The 25,233-nt window shown below is 58.0% G+C and overlaps 3 protein-coding genes across 6 annotated transcripts; 1 reads left to right on the top strand and 2 right to left on the bottom strand.

The window, feature by feature from the left end:
- The first annotated feature begins 589 nt into the window (after nt 1–589).
- Nucleotides 590–16,310, top strand: ARF1 (ADP ribosylation factor 1). 2 transcript variants are annotated; one of them, XM_040622755.1, is made up of 5 exons: nt 590–728; nt 14,346–14,530; nt 14,616–14,726; nt 14,804–14,928; nt 15,063–16,310. In XM_040622755.1, the coding sequence occupies exons 2-5, from the start codon at nt 14,383–14,385 to the stop codon at nt 15,222–15,224; spliced, it is 546 nt and encodes a 181-aa protein (XP_040478689.1). In that variant the 5' UTR covers nt 590–728; nt 14,346–14,382; the 3' UTR covers nt 15,225–16,310. The 2 variants fall into 2 exon arrangements, with proteins under 2 accessions (XP_040478689.1, XP_040478690.1); XM_040622756.1 differs by lacking the exon at nt 590–728 and adding an exon at nt 4,305–4,324.
- A 905-nt stretch (nt 16,311–17,215) lies between these two features.
- Nucleotides 17,216–19,382, bottom strand: CUNH1orf35 (chromosome unknown C1orf35 homolog). 2 transcript variants are annotated; one of them, XM_040622753.1, is made up of 8 exons: nt 19,165–19,382; nt 18,738–18,888; nt 18,577–18,622; nt 18,415–18,497; nt 18,235–18,307; nt 18,020–18,108; nt 17,511–17,639; nt 17,216–17,428 (listed from the first exon to the last, which is right to left on the bottom strand). In XM_040622753.1, the coding sequence occupies exons 1-8, from the start codon at nt 19,256–19,258 to the stop codon at nt 17,344–17,346; spliced, it is 750 nt and encodes a 249-aa protein (XP_040478687.1). In that variant the 5' UTR covers nt 19,259–19,382; the 3' UTR covers nt 17,216–17,343. The 2 variants fall into 2 exon arrangements, with proteins under 2 accessions (XP_040478687.1, XP_040478688.1); XM_040622754.1 differs by lacking the exons at nt 18,415–18,497; nt 18,577–18,622.
- Nucleotides 19,383–21,331: 1,949 nt separating this feature from the next.
- MRPL55 (mitochondrial ribosomal protein L55) lies at nt 21,332–25,061 on the bottom strand. 2 transcript variants are annotated; one of them, XM_040622752.1, is made up of 4 exons: nt 24,889–25,061; nt 24,078–24,165; nt 21,943–22,144; nt 21,332–21,557 (listed from the first exon to the last, which is right to left on the bottom strand). In XM_040622752.1, exons 2-4 carry the CDS (start codon nt 24,101–24,103, stop codon nt 21,405–21,407), a joined length of 381 nt encoding a protein of 126 aa, XP_040478686.1. In that variant the 5' UTR covers nt 24,104–24,165; nt 24,889–25,061; the 3' UTR covers nt 21,332–21,404. The 2 variants fall into 2 exon arrangements, with proteins under 2 accessions (XP_040478686.1, XP_040478685.1); XM_040622751.1 differs by having other exon boundaries at nt 24,078–24,162.
- Nucleotides 25,062–25,233: the final 172 nt, after the last annotated feature.

The following is a 25,233-nucleotide window of genomic DNA, read 5'->3' as shown; positions in this document are numbered from 1 at the left end:
CCCTTCTGATCAGCCCAAAGAGGTTTCCCAGAGCGGGAGTCTCTTCCTTCCAGGTTGCCAGGATTTGGGCTCGCGGCGGCCCCGGGGGTAGCGCTGTCCCCTGCCCGGCCGGGCTCCTGCTCGGCCTGTGCTACTGGATGGCAGTCTGCTCCCCCGGTTGGGCCCCTCCGGCGCGCGAGGGGCTGCGTGGGTCACGTCGGTAACCGGGCCACTAGTGGTGACCACGATTCCACACCTGGGGTAGGCGCCCGGGGAGAGCGACCGCCGGGAACTGCCGGGTCTCGCGGCGACCGCCTCGTCAGGGAGGGGACAGGTACCCTCTCGTGCACCCTGGCGCCGCCTCTCCGCGGCCGCCGCGCCAACCCTCGCCTCAGTCTCTGCATCCGCAAAATGGGCAAGCGGGTCCTACACCGCGAGGTCCTGGAGAAGCTCAGCGCAGGCGCAGGCGGACGGCGTCCCGGGCGAGGGCAAGCGGGTGCGCACGCGCAGCGGCGGGAGGGGCGCGGCCCAGGGAGGGGCGGAGTTCTTGTCCCCGCGCACCCGCCCCCTGCCCAGGGTCTGCGCGTGCGCCCTGTGGCGGAGAGGGGCGGGGCCGCAGGCGGGCCTGCCCCGTTCCCCAGCGTCCCCCGCGGCAGCAGGCACTGACGTGGCCGCCGTCAGAGCCGCCATCTTGTGGGAGCGAAACCAACGCCTGGCTCGGAGCAGTAGCCTCGCCGCGGCCGCCGAGGGTGAGGCGGCGAGCTGGGAGCCTGGGGCAGGGGCAGGGGCCGGGCGGTGGGCGGCGGGGACAGGCCCGGGCCACGCGAGGCCCTGCCCACCGCAGCGGTGGCGGGGCGGTGAGGGCCGTGGTGAGGCTGGGCCGGGCCGGGCGGGGGCCGAGGGGAGGCTGGGGCGGTGAGGCCCGAGGCCGGGTCGCGGGCCGCGGCCAGGCCGGGGCCCGCGGCGGGGCGGACGCGGCGACCCGGGTCGGGGGTGGAGACTAGGGAGGGGGTCGAGTCGAGGCCGAGGTCGAAGCTGGGGTGAGGATTGAGGCGGGGAGGGCGCAGAGGGCTGGGCCGGGGGTCGAGGATGGGCTGGGGGTCAAGTGGATGCCGGGTCGAGACGGGGGGAGGAGACCGCAACTGGGCCTGGGGTCGAGGCGGAGGGGTGGGGGGCCGGGGCCGGGGGCTAGGAGACACACCCGGCCGGGAATGGGGACCAGGGCGGGGACGGAGGCCGGGGCAGGGGTCGGTCGCACCGCCGGCCCCCCGAGTCTCCCACGCGGTCTCGCGCCCCCCAGAGCCGCCGGGGTGGACGCCCGGAAGTCCGGCCCAGGCCGCGGGCTCCCCAGGAAGCTCTGCTTCCTGCTCCGCCTGCGAGGCCTCCCGCCTCGGGGTCTCGAGGACCAGGAAACTGAAGCCCGCGGCCCGGGACACCGCCAAGGTCACGCGATGGCCAGGGTTTGAGCCCAGTTCCTGTTGGCTCGGAGGACGGGGGTGGGGCGGGGCCGGTCCCGCGTTCCTGGGCCGGTGTGGTGGGGCGGGGTCCTGGGGTCCGAGTGGGAGCACCTGTGGCCCCAGGAGGCTTCGGCTGCCGTCCGGGCGCGCCCGCGGCGGTGCAGGACCCCTTAATCAAAACTTACTGCAACCCGGCATTACTTCCTGGCTGCCGTTGGCAAAGATGAGAACACCCTTCCTTCCTAGTTGGTGAATCTCTGATCTACCTGTAGAACGACTTCTCGGGGTCGAGGCTGTCTCCCCAGCCCTGCGTTCTAACGCTTGCTTGTTGCTCAATCAGGGTGGTGGTGGGGCGTGTGAAATTGTAGCTGTGTTAATGAGGCTTGCTGGTTCATGCACAGTACTTAGCAATATTAGGTGGTCAGTTCAGACTGCTCTGAGCTGGGTGGCACCCTCCCATTTCCTCAAAACTGAGTTGCCATCTTCAGTGCTTGAGCAGAATTGCACAAGAAATCGTTGGCAGGAGGAGGGAATGCAGAGCTCTGGGGTGGTCCCGGAAGTCACTGTGGAGAGCGGTGTCCTCGTCCTGCTACTGGTGTTCCAGTGGTCAGCTGTAGTTCTCTTTTCAGAACTAGTGAGTGAGTGGTCAGCACTTTTCTCTGCCCGCTGTTTGTATGACTGGTTCTGCGTTTCCGGCTGTGGAGTGTGAGATGCCCCGCTGTGTCATAGCACTTTTGAGACCCACCGTGTGTGGGGCCGACTGGGTGTGCGCTGCTGTCACGTAGAGTTTTCTCCAACCACACAAGTGGCCAAAACTGTCAGCTGGGTCCAAAATTAAAGGGAATTGAGTGTGTATGTGTTCATCACAAATCTGGCCGTTTTGTTAGAGCTCCTATCCTCCTGTAAAGATCTTGTCTTCTTAATGGGCTGAATGGAGATGGGCCTCCTCAGGGTTGTCTTGAGGAATGCCTTGTTGAAAGTAATCCATATCACTTGGTCCTTACAATCTGTTTCCTGGGAGGGCTGTCTTCACAGGCAGGTATTCAGAATTACTACTTCAAAAGACTTGAAATAGTTGGTTTGGGTAATGGCTGACTCACATGCTGTCTGATCACTTTTAAAAGAAAGTTAGTAGAAAGCAGAAACGGGTTGTGTGCTCCTCACAGTTCTGGTTTTTCAATCCTGTGGTCGAGCTGTTGGCTGTGTCTCTTCCACAAGATGAAGAGGACATTCCGGCTTGCTCAGCTGCCGCTCCTGGAGCCTGGACAGGCTTGCAAGGACAGGAGGGTGCACTCTGGTTCTCCTGCTTGCTTCAGTAACACTTGGTGTGGGCCCTCTGCTGCCGAGACCATCTCCAGAGCCCTTTGGCCTCCGGCATGAACCTTGTGCAAGCTCATAAACAGTGTAGGAACTTGCTTTGAGAAAGTCGAGTCCGTTTCCTGCGGAGTCTTCCAAACAAGAATGGCCTTGATACATGAATTTCAGTCTGCTCTTCAAATCTGCTATTCCTTCCTGGCTTCTTAAAATTAGATAAGAACTTAGATCTTGTGGTCGGCCTGCTCCTCATCGGTGTGGAGGGTGTTCAGTCTCTTAGAAATGATTTTGACCCAGTAGTCCATCGGATGTTACTCTGCCTAGTGGCAAGGAAAGGACGGCTTTGGGAATGTGTGTGAGAGAAAGTGTGATATTGAGTATATGAGTGTGTGCGGGGGGCTGAGTCCAGAATGTGAGTGTGTGTATGGGGGGGTGAATCCAGAGTGTGAATATGAGGGGGTTATTGGGGGGGCTTGATTCTAGGGTAGGGACGGGTGAGGGGTGACTCCAGAGTAGGGGAGGGGACTCCGGGTTACACGTGCCACCTCTCTGCTAAATCACGTCATCCTTAGGTGCTTATTCTCGTGATTGCTATGAAGTCTTTATAGCGTAGGTGTACTGTATCTGTTGGAGCGTTCATTACAGCTCTGTCACTGTTCTGGAAGGTAGGCACATCCTCGGACAGATTGGCCTGATGAGCTGAAAGAAATGTGGCAAAGTTCACAAAAAAAGCATCAAAGCTCTGTATCCGTAGAAGTCTCTTAGGCTGTCCCCTGCAGTCCGGCCTGCTCGACTCCTGTGTGAGTTGGAAGCAATAGCAAAGCTGGCTGGGTCGTACTGGGATGTACCTCCCTCCACTGGATACCTATAGACCCTTGTGTCCTGGTCTCTGCACACTGTGGCCACAGGAGCTTGGCAGCCTGTCAGCAGCAGATAGCCCTGATGAAAAAAGACAAGAAACAAAAAAAGCATAGAAGGCAGGAAGATTTTACCAATATGGGGCTGATTCTGTGTAGGTGGCAAACGTTTCTGTACATCTCTGAGGCCACAGAGGTGACTGTTAGTATATGGCATAAATTAGTGGGAGGCCCAGTAATGATCCGTGCACATTTTCAGGAGTTGGAAGTGTACGGTAGATTTTGGAAACACTAATATGTGTTTAATCAGAATTTAATAAGTTTTGCTCTTCAAAGGGATGCTAGCAAGCTAGAAGGGATTCCAGATGCCAAGTCCTGTGTAAAATACCTGATGTCTTTCAGTTTGTATTACACACAGAATCATTTGTGTGGTGCTATATATGGAAGCCAAACAGAAAACTTGGTGCTTAGAGCTCTCTAATATCTTTTAACGTGAAGTTGTTTTTTGTTTTTTTTTTAACGTATCCCATCAGTTTGACCTAGGTGCAAGTGGCCAAGGAAACAATTTCAAGATTGCGTCTAGTCTCATTCGTGAGGGGTAGGAATGAAGACAGAGTTCCATGTGCCAGCGTTTTGATCACAGGATTCAAAACAAAGGCTGTCTTAAAAATTGCTGCCAACAGTGTATTTTCTTGTGAATATTCCTATCGTCTGTAGGTAAGCACGGGGTTCCTAATTAACTGAATCTACTAATTTATATTTAAAATACTCTATGTTCTGATGATTTGGGTGGTGAAACTTTGCCGAAAATAATTATAGCATTTAGCATTTGTCTTTGTCAACGCGATGGAGGATTTTGCCAACTCTTGGGAAGAAAATGTATTTAGTTGCCAGTACCTGAGGGCAGGTCCTGTGCTATTGCTGCGATGCACACACTTGTCCAGGGTAGCAGACCATGTCTCTGCAGCCCTGGCTGCCTCCCTGGAATGTCAGAGTGTCGTCAGACTGACCCAGCATGAAATTCATTGTTGACTTGATGGGTTTTTCCAGACTAACTTGGTTTTAGGAAAAGCCTATTTGTAGATGTGTGTGATTAATCCCTATGGGCTATGGTAGATGTGTTTTTATGGTTTTTCCTCTGCTCCCTGATGGTCAATCTCATGGGTGCCCAGGGAAGTGAGCAGCAGAGGAATCCCCACTGGCAGAGCACGAGGCTGGGTGGACATGCGGTGCCCTGGCTGTGGGCAGAGCAGGAGTGTGGCTGGGGAGGGGCACGGGGACAGTGCTTCCTGACAGGTGCCATTTGAGCAGAGCTGTAAGGGAGCGGGGTCTTGTGGGTCTGTGGGAGAAACAGAAAGTGTCTGCCAGGTAGGGGAACAGTAGGTGCAGAGGCCCTCTGGCAGGAGTACACCTGGTGGTTTGGAGGCCCGCCAGGAGCAGTTTGGGTGGGGAGGGCAGGGAGGCCTGCTGTAGGCCCATGGGTCTAGCCCCCCAGAAAGGGTATTTCAGGAATTTCTGGGACTGGGAAGAATGCATTCTCTGTGACCTCATGTAATTGAAAAATCTCAGTTTCCTAAACTTAAATGGGTTTTGTGTACAGAAGTAACACTTTTTTCTTTTTGGCGTGGTTTTAATAGATGTTCTGCATCTTCCAGGAATGCAGCTACCTTGTAAATCAAGGTAGAACCTACCAAAAGTTGCTCTCTGTTCACAGGAGAAACCAAACAGCCACCCCCAGTGTCTGCGTGCCTGCCACACACTGTAATGGTGTGCATTCACAGCCGTCTCTGGCAGGTGGTTCTGTGGGGTGTGGAGTGTGGTCATACCCAGTATGGAAGTGCACGCTTGATAATGAGTCACTGTCCTTTAGTTCCCCCTTACGTGATAGATGGAGCAACACGGTGGGGTTTTTGCAGTCCGAGGTGGATACTGGTTGTGCTGACTGCCAGCTTCCTCTTGAGAGGGCAGCATGGTGCTGTGAGACCACGGGGGTGTCGACCCTGACCTTGGTGAGGACCCTAGCTTGGCATGTGGTGTACAGGCATCTGACTTTACCAGCAGGCCTATTGCTGGTGGGGTGGAAGCCACGGGCTGTTGGGGTGCCAGAGAGGAGATGAGGGGGCCAGGGCACAGGCAGGTACTCGAGGGGTTGTGCCTTCCAGAGGGAGAGGTGAAGGCAGTTGCTGGTGAAGCAGGCGGGTTAGGGGATGAGGGGGACAGAGGTTGTGGGTGTCTCTGGGGTTTGGGCCTGAGGAACTAGAAGAAGGTTGCTAGGTTATGTTTGGGGGTTCAGTCTGTGGGGGGACAGTAGGAGAGGAATCTGCAGGGGGGTGTCCTGTTGGAGCAGTGGTACTAGAATGTGAGTGTGCAGGATGCTGACCCCAGCCTTTCATCTGAGAGGTGGATGGGGACTATAGAGGGGCTTCAAGCAGAGGATGGCACAGGCAGACGTGTGAACAGGAGTCCCCAGCACCAGGGCCGCCCAGGGTCGCACGTATGGCCCAGAGGCAAGAAGAGGCCGTGGAGAGGTGGACAGACATGATACGTCCCCATGAGGACAGTGGCCTCTGGGACAGGACCAGCACGGGAGAGAGGCCCTGAGCCCCTGTGCCTGTGAGTGCTCTGAGCTGGCACTGGTGGCCGCCCTGATGAGGCCACCGGAGGGGGGCAGAGCTGCTGGGGGATCGAGCAGAGGCTCTGAACCTCTGCTGGCTTGGCTTTTCTATGTCCTCAGGAAGGCTGTCTCCAGAAAAAGAGGTGGGGCTGCAAATTCTTAATTTTGTTTTCCATAATGGTCCCTGGAAGACAGAAACCAGGGGTGTGGATTGGCCTACTCCCCTGCCCAACGCCTCTGTGCTGAGAGAGCTTCAGGGGCCTCCTGGCCGCTCTGGGTGATTTGCAGGAGTGGTTGGCACTCCCAGAGCCCTCCTCCCTGTGCCTGCATGGTGGGCTTCGGTGGCCGCTCTGAGGAGGCACAGGAGCAGGTGCAGCAGCCTCAGCACGTTTGTGGGGACCCCGCTATGAAAGACACCTCTGAGAATGTGCTGACTGGAGCTGGGGTCAGAGGGCATGTGCTGCCAGGCTTCCACTCCCGTTGCATTGTGGAGCCTTCGTGCCTGGCGCTGCTGTTCTTGTGCAGCTGCTCCTTTTGTGAGCATGGTGACCTTCAGCCCCGCCGTGTGGCCAGGGTGCACCCAGAAGGGTGGCGCAGAGAGGACTGTTCCTGTGGAAGGTGACGTCCCAGCTTGAGGGCGCCCTCATGGAGAAGGCACTGGGGGTTTTGGGGTGGGGTCTTGGGGTCTCCTGACCCATCCCAGACTGCTGGTCCTCTGGGTGATGTTGAGCTACAGTTGTAGCCGGCTTGAAAAGGACCAGTCCCTAACCCTGTGCAGATTGGTAAGAGTTGGTGGTAGGATGCTTCTCGGGGTGATGGGTGGTTTAGAGCTGCCCGTGGTTTCTCAGATGCTGCTTTGCCTTATGGTCACAGTAGTGAATTCCCATTTTCAGTTTAATTTATTGTGCATTTCAGTGTCGTGGTTGATGCAAGTTTGCTTTTTTGGTCTTTGGTTTCTTTTCAGTGACGAGTCCTTCAGACTTGACTGCATTTGGGTCAGAGGGAAGGTATCTGTGCCCCTAACATGTAAGCCAGAGTGGAGCGGCTTACGTGTGAGGGTACATTAGGAGTGGGGGCCAGAAATGTCTGTCTTCTGGAAGGCCTCGAGCCCAGGGACCAATCAGGCCTGAGAAAATAGCACCAGGACAAGTGCACGCAGCTGAGGGAAGCTCCTGACACGGCATCCTGGCGAGGCCTCAGCTTGTGTATCTCATCTTCGGGCAGAGCAGTTGGGGACCGAGTGGCATGTATGTTCCGTGTCCTGCACAGACCGTGTGTGTCATCCGGCCTTGTTCTCCAGTTGGAGGCCATGTGACCGGTGTTCTGTGGCCTCTGGTGCATGTTGTGTATATCACGCTACAGCCTGTCTGGTTATTCGCTTCCATCTATAGAGTTCATAAAAACACAAGTTCAGTGAGCTGTTTTGAGGATAGTTAAGTTCAAAAAGTAGTATGTAAAACTTGAATACTGAGTAAGGGGAAGCTACAAGGAAAATCATTTCAAAAGTTAAAAATCATTTCAAAGTTAAGGGCTTTGGTTTTTGTAGCTGGTGGTGAGTAGGATTAATTGCATTCGGGCTGTTCCCACCTGCGCCTTGTTGGCCTGTGCCTGTTCTGTTAGTGGCTGGTGGCTCTTGGACGTGCGTGTTCTGTAGACGAGCTACACTGATAATGAAACTCACTTCTAGCTGTGGCGTTTAACTCTGAATCTGAAGCTGGCAAAGAGGACGCGACATTGCATCTCACTGGTTGTGCCTTCTGAGTCAGACCTGCCAGGTAACGCCCCTCCTCCAGCTCTCAGAGGCAGTGTGCAGAGTGAGGGTGGTTAGAGACTGTTAGGGTCCTGGCCTTCCCAGTCTGGGGCTCTTTCTCCTTCCTCGGGGCTGGGTGTGTGGGGTCGCTGCATGGGAAAACACCGTGGACCACTCCTCAGAACCGGCCTGCAGGTGCAGGTCAGAATGGTGGAGTTCTACAGTGGTGTGCCTGCTGTTCTGTTTCCTACTGACCGTTCATAGTGGGAGTGGGGGAAGTGGGTGACGGTGGCCCAGAGGCTGTCCTGAGACAGAGGGTACAGCTTGGCGAATAGCTGACAGGACTGGATTGTGTGTTAGATTCCTAAGAGGAGAGTGCAGAAGTTCTCACAGGAAAATACCCTGTAGCTGTGGGACGTGATGACCATTTCACAATATACACCTGCTCGAGGGGTCACTGTGTTGCATACTTGGAACTCAGAGGGTATGTGTCTGTTGTGTGTATAACACTGGATGGGAAAAAAGGTCAGTCACGTCCGCTGAGTGTGCTAGGCTGAATATTCTCCCCTGTGAGTGTGTTGATTCCAGTCTTTGTCACAATTGTGTTAGGGCTGTGAGGTGTATCTGCCTATCACTAGTCTGGCATGTACTGATTTCTGCAAAATAGGGGCTACACGTGATGTGCTGCTTGCCCACAGGAGGAGTCTGAGCCCTTCCAGCAGGATGGAACGTGGGGCTTGTAGGTGGGGGGATGGGTCAGGGCTGTGTTCTGCCGGTGCACTGGAAGCCCAGGCTGGTGTGCAGAAAGCAGTGTGCCGCACATTATTTGTGACCATATCCACCAACAAATGTAGAGGACCCCTTCCTCGTACCGTTAAATTCCACATGTCAGGGATGGGTTGGGCTTTGGAGTGACTGACAGTCTGTGCACAGAGGTGGCTGCGAGAAGGCAGTTGCTTGCTCGTGAAACCTTTAAAAAATAGTCCCTAATGTGTATCAGCTCCTTGGGAAAGTCTTTTCTGCATTAATTTTTCTCACATTAGATATCAAAACTGAGTGTGTGAACTGCAGAGCTGCACTTTTCTCTATATGTAACTCATGCCCGATGAACTTGACTTTTGCAAAGGCGGAAAGAGGAAAAGCTCACATGTCCCCCTGCTTTTCATTTGAGTAGGGGATTCGTCCCTCTGAACTCCCCATGTACAGCACAGCATGGAACCCAGACCCTTGTGGTTTGGCCTTTCTGGGTCACATTTTCGTTTCCCACGTCCAACTCCAGGTTGGTGGTTTCTTCGTGCTAGTGACTGCAGCAGTTTGGGTCCTGGCGGTAATCGCTGCTAGAGAGTCTGTTGAGTCAGCCACCTCCCATGGCTTGGCTTGTCCTGCAATCTCACAGGCCCATTGGAGGGGTCGCCAGGGGTGCAGGTAGAGGTCACAGCGCCACTCGCTTCTCAGCGGCTTTACTGGTCACGTGGTATTCATTGATTGGAGTGGAACGGGTGTAAACTCATAAAGCTGCGTTTTTATCTCGCTGGACAGCCTTCCCTAGAGAGGCCCCATTGTTGGCCTTGGCCTGTAGCCAGAGAGACCTTTGCATCGGAGAACGTAGGTTACCACATTCTTTGCTTTCCGTTGTTAGTGGCCCTTCCCACAGGGCTGTGGGGCTGGTGCTGACTCCCAGGCCGGAGGACCCTCTTGTGAGAAAGTCCGTGTTTTCATGGCTCCCTGATGTGGAGGGTCATCACAGTTAACCTGGGAGACAGGTGTTGACTTGAGCTCCAGGGATTCTGGTGGCAGAACTTGTGACATAGCACCTTGGCTGAGTGTCCCACACATTAGAACCTGTGCCGAGAGGCCACGGGTTGGCTCTGGCTTCCTGCAGCGGATGTAGTGTTAGGTCCTGGGCCAGGTGCATGGGAAGTCTAGGAGTTTCTAGAGTAGTTGGAGAGAACAGCTGCTGTGTGTGGTAGTGTCTGAAACCCAAGACTTCATGCTCATCCCCACGGGGCTCTAGGGTTTTGATCTGTTGAAAAAGCACGTGGGCAGGACAGGGACCACATTGGTAATGAACGCTCAGCATAGCCCAGTGGGCCAGGGACAGTGTGTGGGCCAGTGGGGTTTTGGGGGGCTGGCAGGGGCACATTAGGAGGAGGCTGATGGGCAGGTTTACACCGAGATGGTCCTGCTGCCCACGTGGGGGTTGAGGAGAGTACAGAGGACATTTTCACCCCTTAGTCCCTAGGATTTTGTGTCGATTTGTAAGAACGAGATACGTTAACGCTAAAACAAGTAGAAGTCGCAGTCTCCCCTCCTGCCTCCCAGAGATAGCCCCTGTCATGGCTCCTCTGTGAGGTCTGTATTTCTAAATGAGTGTGCTGGTAACATTCCTCAGTTTGTCTGCTTGGGGCAGTGAGGGTCGCCCCTGACGCCTAGAGGTCTGACCTCAGCTTCTTGGATACCCAGCAATGACAGCAACCGTATCGTGATTGAGCCAGGTGGTGACTAGCTGATGTTTTTCCCAATTGCCTTAGGATTGCCAAGCCCCATGTTTTAGCCATGCGCATAGTGTGTTCCCCTTCTCTGGAACTCTGCCTCCGTGCCTCCTTCCTTCCGAGGGCTGGGGTACTCCTTTGCTTCCCTCACCCGTGGCTACCTTGCAAGGAAGGTGTGCATGTCTGACCTGACCTTCTTTGTCTTGCCCCTCCCCTGAATCGTTACCTTGGCTGGGTATAGAATTACAGGTTGGAAGCACTGCCCTGTCACTTCATAAAGCAGTCTGACCCTTGGTGTCCTCAGAGTTTGTCTCTCTCAGTGTTTGTACCCCAGGCTCCCTCAGTCTGGAGGTTTCTATTCTCCTGAGCTGGAACATTGAAGAATTTCTTTCCCATAATTTTCTTTGCTCTTTGTTTTTTGGAGTTTGTCTGTCAGATGTTAATTTTGTTTAAGAATTTCTGTCCTCCCCTCAACCCAAAGACTTTGGAGCAGTTTCTGGCTCCCCTAGAATGGAGGGGAAGGAATGGGGAGCTCCTGTAGGCACGTAGCCGCCCTCAGGTCAGCGTCCCCACCAGCCGATGGACCCTCATTGACGCTGTATCAGCCGGAGCCCCTCCTTTCTGCGGGAGGTCACTCTCCGTGTGTGCGTGCTGTGGACTTGGACGAGTGTGGAAGGACGCGTGTCTGTGCCCACAGGGTCACACAGAGTGATGGGGTTTCACGGCCCCGGAGCCCCGCTGTGCTCCCCCGAGTCCGCCGGCACCCAGCAAGGGGCTCTGTCTCCTGTCTCCACAGTCCCCCCTTCTCCAGAATGCCGCCCTGTCCTTGGAATCACAGGGCGAGTAGCCTGCTCGGATGGACACCTTTCACCCAGTGACACACAGTGCGGGTTCCCCTGTGTCGGGTGGTGTGGGAGCGTCCTTCTTTCCAGCGCAGACTGTTCGTCCTCTGGGTGGACCACAGTCTCTGTAGGCACTGTCCTTCCGAAGGACGGCTTGGGGGCTTCTGACTTCTGGCAGTTGTGGGTAAGGCAGGATTTGGTGTGGACGTAGCTTCAGCTCCTTTGGGGTGTCAGAGTGTTCAGTTCAGGCTGTCTTCGAGAGCGCCTGTCCTGTCCTGTGACCCCACCAGCCAGCCATGGGAGTTCCTGCTGCCCCACGTCCACACCAGCTGTGGTGTCGTCACTGTTGTGGCGTTGGGCCTTTCTAGTAGGTTCTCATTTGTATTTCTCTGCGGAGATCTTTTCATGTGCTCATTTGCCATGTGTACATCTTACTTGGGGAGGTTCTGGTCTTTGGCCCATTTTACAGTTCTTTTTTCTTTTCTCTCTCTCTCTTTTTTGAGGGGGGGAGGAGTGAGAGGGGCAGAGGGGGAGGGAGAGAGAGAATCTTAAGCAGGCTCCATGCTCAGCTCGGAGCCCAACATGGGGTTCGAACCCAGGACTCGAGATCAAGACCTAAGCCGAATCAGGGGCTCCTGGGTGGCACAGCGGTTAAGCGTCTGCCTTCGGCTCAGGGCGTGATCCCGGCATTCTGGGATCAAGCCCCACATCAGGCTCCTCCGCTATGAGCCTGCTTCTTCCTCTCCCACTCCCCCTGCTTGTGTTCCCTCTCTCGCTGGCTGTCTCTATCTCTGTCGAATAAATAAATAAAATCTTTAAAAAAAAAAAAAAAAGAGAGAGACCTAAGCCGAATCAAGAGTTGGATGCTTAACCTTGACTGAGCCATCTGGGACTGCTTACCACCACCCCCCTCTTTTACGATTCTTAAATACAATTGAAATTTGAAATTGCTCTTCATCTTTTTAATCGTGTGTGTGTGTGTGTGTGTGTGTGTGTGTTTTACTCTGGTTGTCAGGTTGGCCATGAGCCTGTCCTTGTTCTGTGGGCACCAGATTCCTGCCTTGTTGCCTGGGGCTGTGTGTGGATTGGGGGAGTTGTTAATTTTTTCCTTTTAAATAGTCTTCTGTCTTGCTCCCCCCGCCATTGGCAGTTTTTTAGAGGGAGCTAGGGCACAGCTCTTCTGGGTCCTCCAGATACAAGCAGCCATAGGTTCTGGCTGGGAGGCCTGTAGGTGACATGTGCACGTCTGCCGGGTTGTGATCCTGCCTGTCCAGCACCCTGTGTCCTTGTGTCCAGCATGGTGCACATCCATGTCCTCCCACCTGGATGCGGGCAGCAGAGCCCCGGTCTGTGGCTCCAGGAAGGTCCCTTCCCTGCAGAGCTGAGGAAGAACATGAGGTCAGACCCCACCCACACTCCCTTGGCCTTCAGAACTCATCATCCCCTTTTTCTTTGTCTTTTTGGGTTGAGCATCTTTTCATTAGTGATTTTGGCAGAACTAACATTGAAANNNTGTGTTCCCCAGAGAATTTTTCCTCCTTTGTGTTAGGAAAATTGGCTGTCTGCAGAAGGAAATGTTACAGTAAAGATTATTTTAAATTCTGATTTTTTGAATAGGTAATATTGCTCACAGCCAAAAGAATAAAACGTGTCAAATATGCACTGAAGCAGGGTGCCCAGCTGGCTCAGTCGGTGGAGCGTGCGACTCTTGATCTCAGGGTTGTAAGTTCAGGCCCCACATTGGGCGTAGAGAGGACTTAAAATCTTTAACGACGACTGGAAAAAAGTTCACTGAAGCCAGTATGAAGGCCTCCACTGAGCATGCCTGGGGCTGCTGGAGCATGAAAGCCACCAAGTAAAACAGGAATGCTGCGTCTTTTGATACTTGGGGACAGTGCTGACTGGCCGCTGTCGGAATGACTAGGCAGACTGACCTGGCCAGGGCGTGTTGGCTGCTGAAACCAGAGGGGAGCGGGAATGTGTGTGTGCTCACCCTGTGTGATAAGGGCCAAAAGCAGTGGGGACCTAGAGACACCACCTGAGCCTGTCGTCAGAGCTGAGGGCTGGGGGCGGGGGGCTGCATCTTGTCCATGCTCCAGAGCCTGGGGAGCTCCTGACCACTCCTGGGGACAGGTGCAGGTGGCAGGTCTCCTTCCTGGGCTGCTTCCCAGTCTCCTTCCCGGCCTCAGGAGCACTCTGTCTGTGCCTACCCAGAACACGCTGCTGTGACTTTCTGTCCACACAGACCGTTCTCTGTGTCTGAAGGCTGCCCCACGCCCTGCTGCTTGGCTTTTGCTAGGTGCTGAAAACCCAGATTCCTTGGCAGTCTGCATTTGAGAAAGTGACTGTTTCTCCCAAGTCCCTCTTTGGAAAGGAAACTGTTGAGAATGAAAGTACCTCCTGTGCCCTGGGGGGTGGGGGTGGGGAGCTGTGGGTGGCCCACCCCTCCGCTGTAGCCATGGCTGCCGGCGCCTTCCTACCCACCTGACTTGGGCCCCGGTTTGTGCTCTGAACGAGGGGACCCTGATGCGGCCTAGGGGCTGCCTCCTCACTGGGGTGGAAGTGCCCACCTGACAGTCTCCCCCTCGGACTTCATGGCTGTCGTGCTGCCCAAGAGGCCAGGTGTGGTCTGTCTCCAAGTCCTGCCTGTGGGTGAGTGCTAAGCTCTCAGCACAACGGTGAAGGTCGGCTCTGGCCTGTGTCCCTGGTGGGATGGGTATTTCTAGAGGTGCTTGGCATTCCTTCTCCACGTGTCACGTGTCACACATCACACCCAGGGCAGGTAGGGCAGACGTGGGCATCACTTCCTTAGGTGACAGCAGCCTCCAACTCCAGTCACCCTGTCCTGAGATCCCCAGATGCTCCCTTCTAAGGGCAGGACTCCGTTTCTGCTGCTTGGGAACCAGGTTTTGTCGGCTTCTGCCTATGAGCTTTTAGGAGTCAGGCCTGTCCATCTGCCGGAGCTGGAGGGAGCGCCCCAAGCTGCTCCTGTGCTGCTGGCCGTGGCAGCACAGAGACCCAGGGACTGCTGTCTCTACAGGTTTCTCTGGCCAGTGTTGCTCCCACCTGTCTACAGCATGGGGAATATCTTCGCGAACCTCTTCAAGGGCCTTTTTGGCAAAAAAGAAATGCGCATTCTCATGGTGGGCCTGGATGCTGCGGGGAAGACCACCATCCTGTACAAACTGAAGCTGGGTGAGATCGTGACCACCATTCCCACCATAGGTGAGGAGAGTGGGCTGCGGGGGTGGGGCGATGGCGGGGATCAGGGGGGCTCTGGGGAAGGCTCACCTGGGCCATGCTCCCACAGGCTTCAACGTGGAAACTGTGGAGTACAAGAACATCAGCTTCACCGTGTGGGACGTGGGCGGCCAGGACAAGATCCGGCCTCTGTGGCGCCACTACTTCCAGAACACACAAGGTGAGTGGAGGGGCTGTGGCCCGCAGGAGAGGTTGGAGGTGCCCTCGGCGCCTATCCTAACACCCACGGCTCGGCAGGTCTCATCTTCGTGGTTGACAGCAACGACAGAGAGCGTGTGAACGAGGCTCGTGAGGAGCTCATGAGGATGTTGGCAGAGGATGAGCTCAGGGATGCCGTCCTGCTGGTGTTTGCCAACAAGCAGGTACACACGCATGCGGGACCCCGCTGCCCTGTGCGGGCAGTTGGAAGGTGGGGTGGGGGTCCGCAGGGGTCACAGGTGGGTAGGGGTGGTCCTTGCAGTCTGCTGACCTGAAGCCACTGGGCCTCTCCCACCAGGACCTCCCCAACGCCATGAACGCGGCAGAGATCACGGACAAGCTGGGGCTGCACTCTCTGCGCCACAGGAACTGGTACATTCAGGCCACCTGTGCCACCAGCGGGGATGGGCTCTATGAGGGACTGGACTGGCTGTCCAATCAGCTCCGGAACCAGAAGTGAGCCGTGCCCCTCCCCCCACTCCCTCCTTTCACCCTGCTTTACTCTCATGTGGTATGAGTGCCAGAAGCTGTCTCCATGGTCGGTCACAGTGTGCTTCACCATGCTGTAAATGTGCAGACGCAGCCTGCAGCCGGGTTTTTATTTAATGTAAATAGTTTTTGTTCCCAACGAGGCAGTTTCTGGTACTCCTATGCAATATTACTCAGCTTTTTTTATTGTAAAAAGAGAATCAACCCACAGTTCAATACTGAGAAGGGATTTTAGGCACACGGGGCCTCCAGGAGTTGCTGTGTCTGACCAGCCTGGCACTCCTCCTTGGGCGTTAGATCTGTGTTGAGATCCATTTTGGTGGTTGGTTTTTAACCCGAACTCAGTGCATTTTTAAAATAGTTACAAATACAAGATAAGGAGAAGACTTGGACACAGAAGGGAGAAACGTGCCGTGTCGGTTCTGCAGCGGCGGCCAGAGTGTAGTCCACCCGTGGTCCGTTGCCCATCGGGAACGTGAGGCGGGGCACAACCAGCCTCGGTCCATTCTGCATGGTCACGATAGGGTCCCTGTGATTTGCTCTGTCTCGGGTCATCCCGCATCCCCTAGCGTTTGTGCTTGTACTTGTGCTTACACAGCTGCCCAGGAGACAGGCTGGGGGCTGCGGCCACTGCTCACGGACCCCTTGGAGGGACCCCGGCCTTCCCTTGGGTCCGCGTGGGCACTCTGGCTTGCTCCGGGCTGCCTGGGGTCTCACCAGCAGGAGTGCGGGCGGGCGGGCCAGTCACCCTAGAGCCTCAGCCCCCGGAGCCCCCGTCTACATGTGCTTTCACTCCCTCAGCCTGCAAGGGTCAGATTTGCCATCGAAACGACGACCTCTACTGTTTTCTTTTGTATTTTGATAAACACTGAAGAAGCTGGAGCTGTTAAACTTTATCTTGGGGAAATCCTCAGAACTGGTTTATTTGGTGTCGTGGAACCTCTTACTGCTTTCAATACACGATTAGTAATCAACTGTTTTGTATACTTGTTTTCAGTTTTCATTTCGACAAACAAGCACTGTAATTATAGCTACTAGAATAAAATCTCTTAACTATTTCATGGCTTTCCAGTGCTTGGGTGCCAGTGACCCATGGCTTGCCTCCGGACACACAAGGTCCCCAGCTAGGGACCCAGACCGTGCAGCTGACCATTCCTTCTGTGATAGGTGCAGCTGTGGCCCAGTGCCTGTCCTGGTCCAACCTGGCAGTGCCAGGCCATGGGCTGTGCCCAGGGCCAGCTTTAGGGGTCATGTGTGTGGGCTGCCTGCTCTTCCCCACGTCCACCCTCTGCAGCATGCGCATGCATGCGCGCGCGCACACACACACACACCCCCAGGTAACCTATTACCGAGCAGCAGAAAACCCCTGGCCGAGCTCCATGTTGCCACAGGCCCCTTCCTGCTCCTTAGAAGCCGTCCCTCCAACCTGGAGCCCTTCTTGTTGCCCCTGCTCTGCAACTCAGTATGGCTGCTGGCCAGCTGGAGATACCCAGCAGAGGCTTCCTGCCATGCCCAGTCTGGCCTCCACCCAAGATTGCTCATGTTCACTAACAGGTTGAAAAACCAGGATCAGAGTTGTGAAGACAGAATTGTCTTAATTATGAATCCAGCCTGGGTTTTGTCCTCACTCAAGCTGGTTATAAGAGGTTAGTGTAACGGCTCTGTGCACACCTCCCCACAGAGATGGTGGGAGGCCTGGTGGAAGGAGCTGGTGCCCCACCCTACCCAGGAGAGGCAGAAGGGACCCAGTAGGCAGGTCCCCGGGGCGGGGGGCACTCCAGGGACAAGTCTGTGCCTGTGATCTAAATGTCCAGCTTGTCCCCAGTGATGGGAAGTTAGTGCCAAGGCCAGGCCCACATGGGACTGCAGGACACCAGCACGGGGAAAGTGCCCCTCCCAACACAGTCTCGGGCTGGTTGTACTGGAACATGTGGCCACCACCTTCCCTGGAGTATGAAAAACTTTCCCCTTAAAATAAGTTTATTTAAGTACAAAGAGTGAGTTAAAGAAAAATAGAAGCAGCTGTCCAGGGCCTTCCCAGGCCAGTGCATCGTCCTGGGCAGGTGGGACTCCCTCCGGAAGTTGCCCTGTCAGTCACTGTGGTGCCGGCGCCGCCTCTTAGAGCAGGATGAGGAGTCGTCGTCGGAGTCAGAGTGGTGCCTGCGATGCCCGGATCTGGGCAGACCGGGGACACCCCATCCATGGGAGGCTGCCCTACCCCTCCCACCAGGCCACCCTAAGGCAGAGGCACACCTACCCAGCAGAAGGAGGGAGCAGCGGCGAGGCCACCCTGCTCCTATGTGCCTTGTCTTTCTTCTTCTCTTTCTTGTGCTTTTTCTTCTTCTTCTTTTTCTTCTCTTTCCTGCTTTTCCTGTAGCTCTCGGGGCTGTGGGGAGAGTCTCATGATGTACTGGCCATACCTGCTGGTGACCAGCACATACAGCATTCTTTCCCCTTGTGGCAGGAAACTGCCTGGGGTACCTGCCCCACTGTGCAGCCTCGCTGCCCCTTCCAGGCTTCCACCCACCCTTGCCGCCAGCTGGCAACCCCTGCAGCCCATCTGCTCCAGGATACCAGAACAGCAGGGGGTGGGGGTGCACCCTGCCCTCCCCCTGCACGTGGTCCCATCTGAGCACACCCACCCCAGGGACCCCAGCAGGTGGTCACGGGCGACACACTCCTGAAGGAATAGGAGTGGGAGCTGGGAATGGCACTGACCCAAGAGGCAGCCAGTACACCGAGAGGCGGAGGGTGGGCAGCCCTTACCCGGGATCTGCCTTCTCCTCCTCTGACTTAGGCTTCTTCCTGGCAGACGCTGGAGAGGAGCCTGGCCGACTGCTCTCCACGCGATGGTGCTGCGGAGGGAAGGCACTCTTGGGGGGTGGGGGTGTGCCCCGGGATGCCCACGGGCAGGGCCAGGAAGCTGGGAGGGTCCCCTCAAGGGAAAACGCACCAGGATCCCAGCGCATTAGGGCAGTTACCGTGAACACCGACAGGCCCAGCTTGGCGGCCTCCTTGTCTTCTCGGGACAACGCCAATCGACCTGCGGAGCCGCTGCAGGAAGGCAGGCGAGACCACGATGAGAACGCCCCGGGTCTCCTCCCTTGCCGGGTGCTGCTTCCACGCGCGGAACGGGCACCATCCACCCCCTCGCCACGCACCTGGAGCTCCCCAGGCCCAGCAGCCGGTGCACTCCCTTCTCCTCGTGGTCCCCTCCTTCCCGCTTACACACCTCCACAAAGTCCTGTGCGGAGGGCACGCGGGCGCTCGCAGCCGCTCTATCCACCCGCCTCGCCCCCCACCCCCCGGAAGGGCCCCCTCACCTCCTTGCTCAGGCCAGTGGGCTGCTTCCTCACGTTCTTGTAGCCTCTGCGGGGGCCGCGTGCGAGCTTCAGGGAGCAGCCAGCCTCGCCCGGGCCCCTGCCCCTCCGTCCCCGCCGCGCCCCCCACCCAGCGCGCCCCCGACCCCGCGGGGCGCACTCACAGCGCCGCCATGAGCGCCTCCTGCTCCGCCTGCCTCACGGCCGCCAGCTCTTCCTCCCGGCTCAGTCCCGCGCCGTCCGCCCGGCCCTTGGCGTACCAGGTGAGGTCTCGGCCCTTCTGCCAGCGGCCCACCGGGGCCATGAGCGAGTTGCCTGCGGGGATGCAGCGCCCAGTGCTCGGCCCGCGGGGTCGACGCGACTGCCGCATCGCCCCCGTTTCCGCACCCGTAGCTCTCGCGCCTCCGTTGTCCAAACCTGCGATACCCTGCACCCGCGGACCCCGCGTCCCCTCGTTCCGCGCGCCCGCAGCTCCCCCGTCCCAGTTCTCCGCACCTGCGATACCTCGCGCACCTGTTCCCTCTCACCCGCGACCCTCTCGCCCCTGGTTCCGCCCCCCCCCCCACCCTCGGGCCTGGGCGCCGCGCTGACCCAGGTAGTTCTCTCTCTGTTTGTCGGTCTTCACATCCTCCCAGCTGAACTGGTCCTGTCCGCCGCGCACGCCGCCCCGGCTGGAGCCGAACATGGTGCCAGGCCGTCCGCCGCCCTTCGGCCTTCCGAAGCCCTGGCCTCGCCGCCCCGGGCGGCGCCGGCACCGGCACCAGCTCCCGCGTCGCGCGCCGTGACGTCACACCCGCGCAGGCCCGGCAGAGCCGCGCGCGCTTGCGCACCGCTCACCATCTCCCGCGTCACAGCCTCGCGCCTCTACGCCCCGCCCTGCCCCAAGGAGCCCCGACGCGCCTGCGCATTGCTCACAGCTCCCCTCCCCCGGGTCCAATCAACGCGCCTTGCGCACTGGTTGGAGGGGGGAAGCGTGGACGTAGGCGCTGAGGCGGGACCTTAGGGTCCCGCTAGCACGACGTAGGCGCTGAGGCGGGATCTTAGGGTCCCGCTAGCACCCACATTGTGTGGGTGACGCCGGGGTCGAGGGGCAGGGTCCCGAAGTTGCGTTCCGCGTGTGCGCCCTGTGTCAGGGCTGTGCCCGGAGAGGGGCGGGCTCTCGGAGAGAGCGCGGGTGAGGAGGCTCCCGGCCGGCAGCGCTGTCGTCTTGGAGCCTCGGCTCGCCCACGCGTGGCCCCTGGGTCGGGGCTGTCCCGAGGGGGCTCCAGCATGGGAGGGCAGGTGGGCAAGTACAGGCGCGCCCCCCCCCCCCCCACAGAGCTCAGGAAGACCACGGGTGTCGCTCCTCCGGCAGGAGCCCGTGGCCATGGCGCTATGGGGGGCGGCTGTGGTGGGCAAAGCAGGGTGAGCTCAGAGCCTGCTGCCCTTCCTGCCTTCAGCCCCCGCCCCCTCGGGGGGCCTGGACACTGGGAGACATCAGCATAGACAGCGTTTGAAGTCCCCCAAATGGGTGGGGGAGGGGTCTTGCAGAGGCCAGAGATTGGGGTCCCTGGACACCAAGTCTCTGGGACCTGGAAGGACCAGGTGCAGATGGGGTTCTCATCTACACCAGACCACTCGGACTCCCAGAGCTCTGCAGACAGGCCTTGGGCCTCCCGTCCCTCTCCACAGCACCCAGTTATGGCAAGAACACTCCGTCAGACCCCCACCCTCAGTAGAGTGGCACTTTCCTATGCAGAGCTGGGGGGGTTGCCAGGCCTGCTTTCAGGAACAACCCCATTACGGGGCTTCTGCCAGAAACCCCCTATCTGGAAGATCCATGTTAGTAATTTCCTATCACCAACACCCACCCTGCCTTGTGGCTACCAGTCCCCACGTGTCCGTGCTGTGCTCCATCTGTCCCCTGCTGCTAGACCCCTGCGTCCGTTGCTGTGACCCCCCCCCCTTCAAGAAAAGTGCCTTGCCGTCTTCCACAAGTGTGATGAGTAACTTGGTTTTGGACAGCGACCACAGACAAGGCCCTGGGCCTCTCCCCAGGAACCGGCTGGTGGCAGTGTGCTCGGTGGACCAGTGGGGACTGAGAGCCCAGCACCCGTCCCTGGGAGCCACAGATACAGCCACCTTCCTCCTCAGTCACGCCTGCATGTCCTGCCCATTGCTGTAGTGCAGGCCCTCAGGTTTCTGAGACACAGCCTGATAGCCAGGGCCCACGATCAACAGCCCAGGACAGGACATGGGGCAGCCCCAGGCCTGGGCCAGGCTGGCTGCACTTGCAGAGACTGGGACTTGCCCCTTTGGTCTTGTAGAAGCCTGGCCAGGGGGAAACCCACCCCCAGAGCAGAAAAATGGCAGTTGACCCTAGAAAGCCTGGTTGGTTGTTGCTGCGATGTGCCTCGAGCCAGTGGAGTGGATGACGAGGCTGATGGCGCCTCCTGTTGTGGGACGGGTGCGGCTGAGAGAACCCCTGTGAGGGACAGGGTATGCCTGTCCTGGCTTCCCAGACACTCTGCTCCTCCCATCCGATCCCCGTGGCTGCTGTGCTCCACCAGGAGAGCCCCTAGTGCCCTGAAGCTGAAGGTGAGACAGGGGTGAGGGGGCCCCAGGGCCCAAGGGGGCTGGCTCTGCACTCCCCCTTTTCTCCTCCCACACTGGTGGCTCACGTGCCCTTCAGGCCTCGTGCGAACACCACAGCCTGACCCAATACTGGGCCAGCTGGTTGGCCTGGTCGCACCAGAAGGAAAGCGGACGTGGAGACAGCTTTGTGAACACACCATTTAAAGACACACCTCCCTGCCCATGGCGTCCCCGGCCAAGGCAGCTTCTAGGCACGGTCACTTTTTTGTCCAAAACCGCTTGTACTGCTCCAAGTCAAAGTCGTCACCAAGCTCTGGCTTCTCCTCCTTTTTCTTTCGGAGCTGGGTCTCGCGTTTCCGGAACCGTGCCCTCCTCTCCTCTGGGGATAGGGCGTCCAGGTCCACAGGCATCTGGGGAAGGGCATGCACAGAGCTTGCTCAGAGGGTCCTGGGCCTTGTTCATGTCTCCTCAACTCCACTGTGCCATGGAAAGTTTTTACCTTCTGCTAGGTTCTCTCTCTCTCATCAAAGCTCTCAATCTCTAAGCAAATTTTCTGCTTGTTTTCCCCAACACTGATACTCATTAGACACACAGCTGCTTTCTGGTCCTGACAAGTGGAGGGAACTCCACTCTCCCTTCTCCCTCTCCTCATTCAGCAATCCCAGTTCATGGCTCGCCCTCCCTCCCCCTTCAAGCTGCCATGGCTACTGAGCACACAAGGCCCAGGAGGAGTGGCTGCCACAGGCCAGCCCACCAGGACCTGCACCCCAGGGAGCGCTGGGGAGGGAGGCATACCTCAAGCATGCGTCGTGGCTCCCGATAACGGATGTGGATGGTGGAGCCGTCCTGCTTGACCAGGAGCACGGGGTAGAGGCGTGCGTAGGCTTGTCGGTGCACACGCGTGAGCAAGGCCCTGTTGCTGTCGGCCTGCCAGGAGGACGTGTGGAGGTGGTAACGCACCGGAGTAGCCCCTGTCACCACGTGCTGCCACATCAGGCTGCAGACAGACACAGAACCACACACACACCCTGGTCAGTGGCCACTGGTGGGACCGGAGGGCCCACGCTGCCCAGGCCGTCCAGCTCCTATGGGGGCACACGGTGATGCACACCAGAGCAGAGCAGGGTCAGAGTAGCTCCTGCCCCATGGAAGAGATCGCTGGGGCAAGTGCAGGAGGCTTTCAGATGAGTGAAGTCAGAGGTCAGCAGCTGGGACCCCAGTGGGCTCAAGGTGCTGTCACTGCACAGTTCAGGAACTGTACGTGAGGATCAGGCAGGAAACAGACTTCCAGAGGAACACAGACCTAGTTCCATGGCCTGGACCTCTGTGTCTTCCCCAGATTCACACATCGAAGCCCTAACATCCATGGGATGACATCAGGCGTGGGACCTCTAGGAGGTGAGTAGGATTACATGAGGTCACAAGGGCCCCCATGGTGGGACTGGTGCCCTTGTAAGAGACAGAGAGAAGAGGGACTCAGGGCCAGGAAGACAGGCCTCAGCAGAACCCAACACTGCTGGCACCATGGCCTCAAACTTATAGCCTCCAGAACCGCAGAGAGGAGCCGCCCCACCTGAGGCATTCTGTTAGGGCAGCCAGAGCAGACCAAGACACCTGCAGCCCACCTGGCTTCTGAGCATGGCAAACACCTGGCCTTCCTGTACACAGCAGGGCATGTACTCTGAGGTGATAGAAGGCGAGAGGAAGCCCCTTGTGCGCCATCTACCAGGTCGCATGACCTGGCAGCGGTCTCCCGCCCCCTGGCCCCCAGTGTCCCTTGCAGCCCAGCTTTCATGCAAACTTGGATTCAGACCTCAGGCTGTCACACAGCAAAATTCCAGAACTCCCCAGAGCTGTGGGGAGAAGCGTTCTTTCAGACACCCACCACATGCCTTTGCCAAGGCTCTCACTAGGCAAGCAGCAGCATCCAGCCCAAACCATCCCCATGGCCTCCCGCCTGGTCCCCACTTTGGCTCCCGTCAAGTCCCCATGTCTCAGGACCTCTCCGTCCACAAGGCAGCCTGGCTGAGTGCCCTGCAACAGCACAGCCCCAGCCCAGCAGCACCTGCCTTGGGGGGTGTTCCCACAACACCCTGCACTTCCCAGCAGCCCCTCAGGATGAATGAGGGTGCGTCTCCTCCACTAGACTTTGCTGTCCTGGTGGCAAGAACACAAACTGTTTGCTGGGAAGTCCCAGAGACTGAACCAGGCCCTCAGTCAACTTTGACAAAAGACCCCAGTCCCTGCCCTTAGAGTCATGGAGATGGCAGAGAGGAGTCGTGTGGTAAGCTCTGGCTCCAGGAGAGCCTGCAGTCAGGCAGGCAGGGTAGGAGCAGTGCCAGGGAGCCCAGGACAAGGCCACCCCTGAGAACCATGGGTTGGCGGGATGGGGCTGGAAGTGACCCTTGAGAAGACAGTGGATGCTCCCTCACCATTACAGTGGTTCTAACATGAACCTTCTTAGGACAAGGGCCCTGCAGGGAACATTGTACCAGAGTCCCTTGCCTAGTTTCACACTGACCCACAGCTTCAGGTGCCCCATCCCTCTCTCCCAGATTCCACAGAACCCATTAGAAGCCAGCTCTGCTTTGCTTCTCTGGCAACACTGATCACACCATACTTCTCATCTCAGGGAGACCAGGGGGTGAGGGGAAGGGCAGGAAGGGGGCAGTTCCAGGGGGAAGAGCTGGAAGGGATGGCCTTCTCCAAGGACCCAGAGCCGGGCTGGGCTGCAGGATCTGAATAGGAACATCACCACCATCATGTGTTGGTGCTAAGTACTCACAAGCCGCTTCCATTCCTCCCTCGACACCTGTCATAGCATTCATCCGCACCTGCTTGTACCTGTCCTCCAGATAAACACACTGGCTAGGTTCCCCTTAGATGGCCCCATGACAGGAGTCCCCGGGGGCCCGGAAGCCCCTGCTTACCCAAGCAGCCTGCCCAAGGTGGCCATTCCTCGTGAGGGCCCCTTCGACGTGAAGGCTCGAGGTCAGCCACTGGCCTGGTGTGTGCCTGCTGGGCAAGAAAATAAGACATCTTTTAAAAAGACAGGACTTCCCACCTAACTGACCTTCATCGAATCCAGCCAGGAAAAGCCACAGACCCAAGTGCGTCTCCAACAGGGGAGTCGTCACCAGGTCTCTGCCAGTCCCTCCCGGTACCCTGTCAGGCTGTCGGCCCCGACGTGGCATAGGTTTCTGAGCGCCGGACGCCCAAGCCTCTGCATCAGTAAGCCTGTGGCCGGGCTTAGATCCTTTCTACCGGGTTACGGGGTCGGTGAAGCCGCTCTAATACAGAGCGTAACGTAAACGGCGGAGGCTTGCGGAGGCTTCCCAAGGCCACCTATTTCCCACAACGTATAGGAATGTCGGGATGGCAGGAGAGCCGAGACCCGGGGCTACCGTTACTAAGCGCTGACCCCCGGAAAGCGTCTGCGCTGATGTCTGCGCGGTGACGAGCCAGGACGCTGAAAGACGAACACCTGCCTAAGACGTCGGACATGTGTACCCCAGGAAGAGAACCCTCCCGGCCAGGGTCCCTCGTCTGCGTGGGCAGGGCATCCGCCGGCCTCCCTCCCCCTGCGGAAGCGATCCCGCGGGAAAATGAGAGGCTGGGAGACAAGCAAGTGGATGCGCCCCATCCTGTCGCCCTCGAGGGCCGGCGGCTGACCGCAGGGCCCGGCCCACCGGTCGGGGAGAGCCCTTGACACCCCGCGACGCCGCGCCTTCCCGCACCCACCTGCCGCCCTGCCTGAGCTCCGGAACACCGTCGAGTGTCAGCGTCCCGGCCGCCGCTGGCCAGACGGGAGGGGAAGGGACCCGGGCAGCACACACGGTCACGGCGGACCGAGCGCCCCGTCCTCCAGCTGCACCGCCGTGACGTCATCCGCGAGCGCTGCGTCGCGCGGCGTTGATGACAAGCCTGAGGGCAGGGGCGACGCCGGCGCCGTGCTATGACGCGCACCCCTTCGGACTGAGGCGGGCCGGCGCGGGTCCATGACGTACTCTTCCGCGGGCGGCGGCGGGCGGGCGCGGCGCAGTGACGTAGCCCCGCGGGCGGTGGCGCGGCGGCGGCGGCGGCGGC

This window comes from Ursus maritimus, unplaced genomic scaffold, assembly GCF_017311325.1.
Source record: "Ursus maritimus isolate PB19 unplaced genomic scaffold, ASM1731132v1 scaffold_5, whole genome shotgun sequence".
In the NCBI taxonomy this organism is placed as follows: Eukaryota; Metazoa; Chordata; class Mammalia; order Carnivora; family Ursidae; genus Ursus; species Ursus maritimus.
This window is presented reverse-complemented; position numbering and strand designations above follow the sequence as displayed.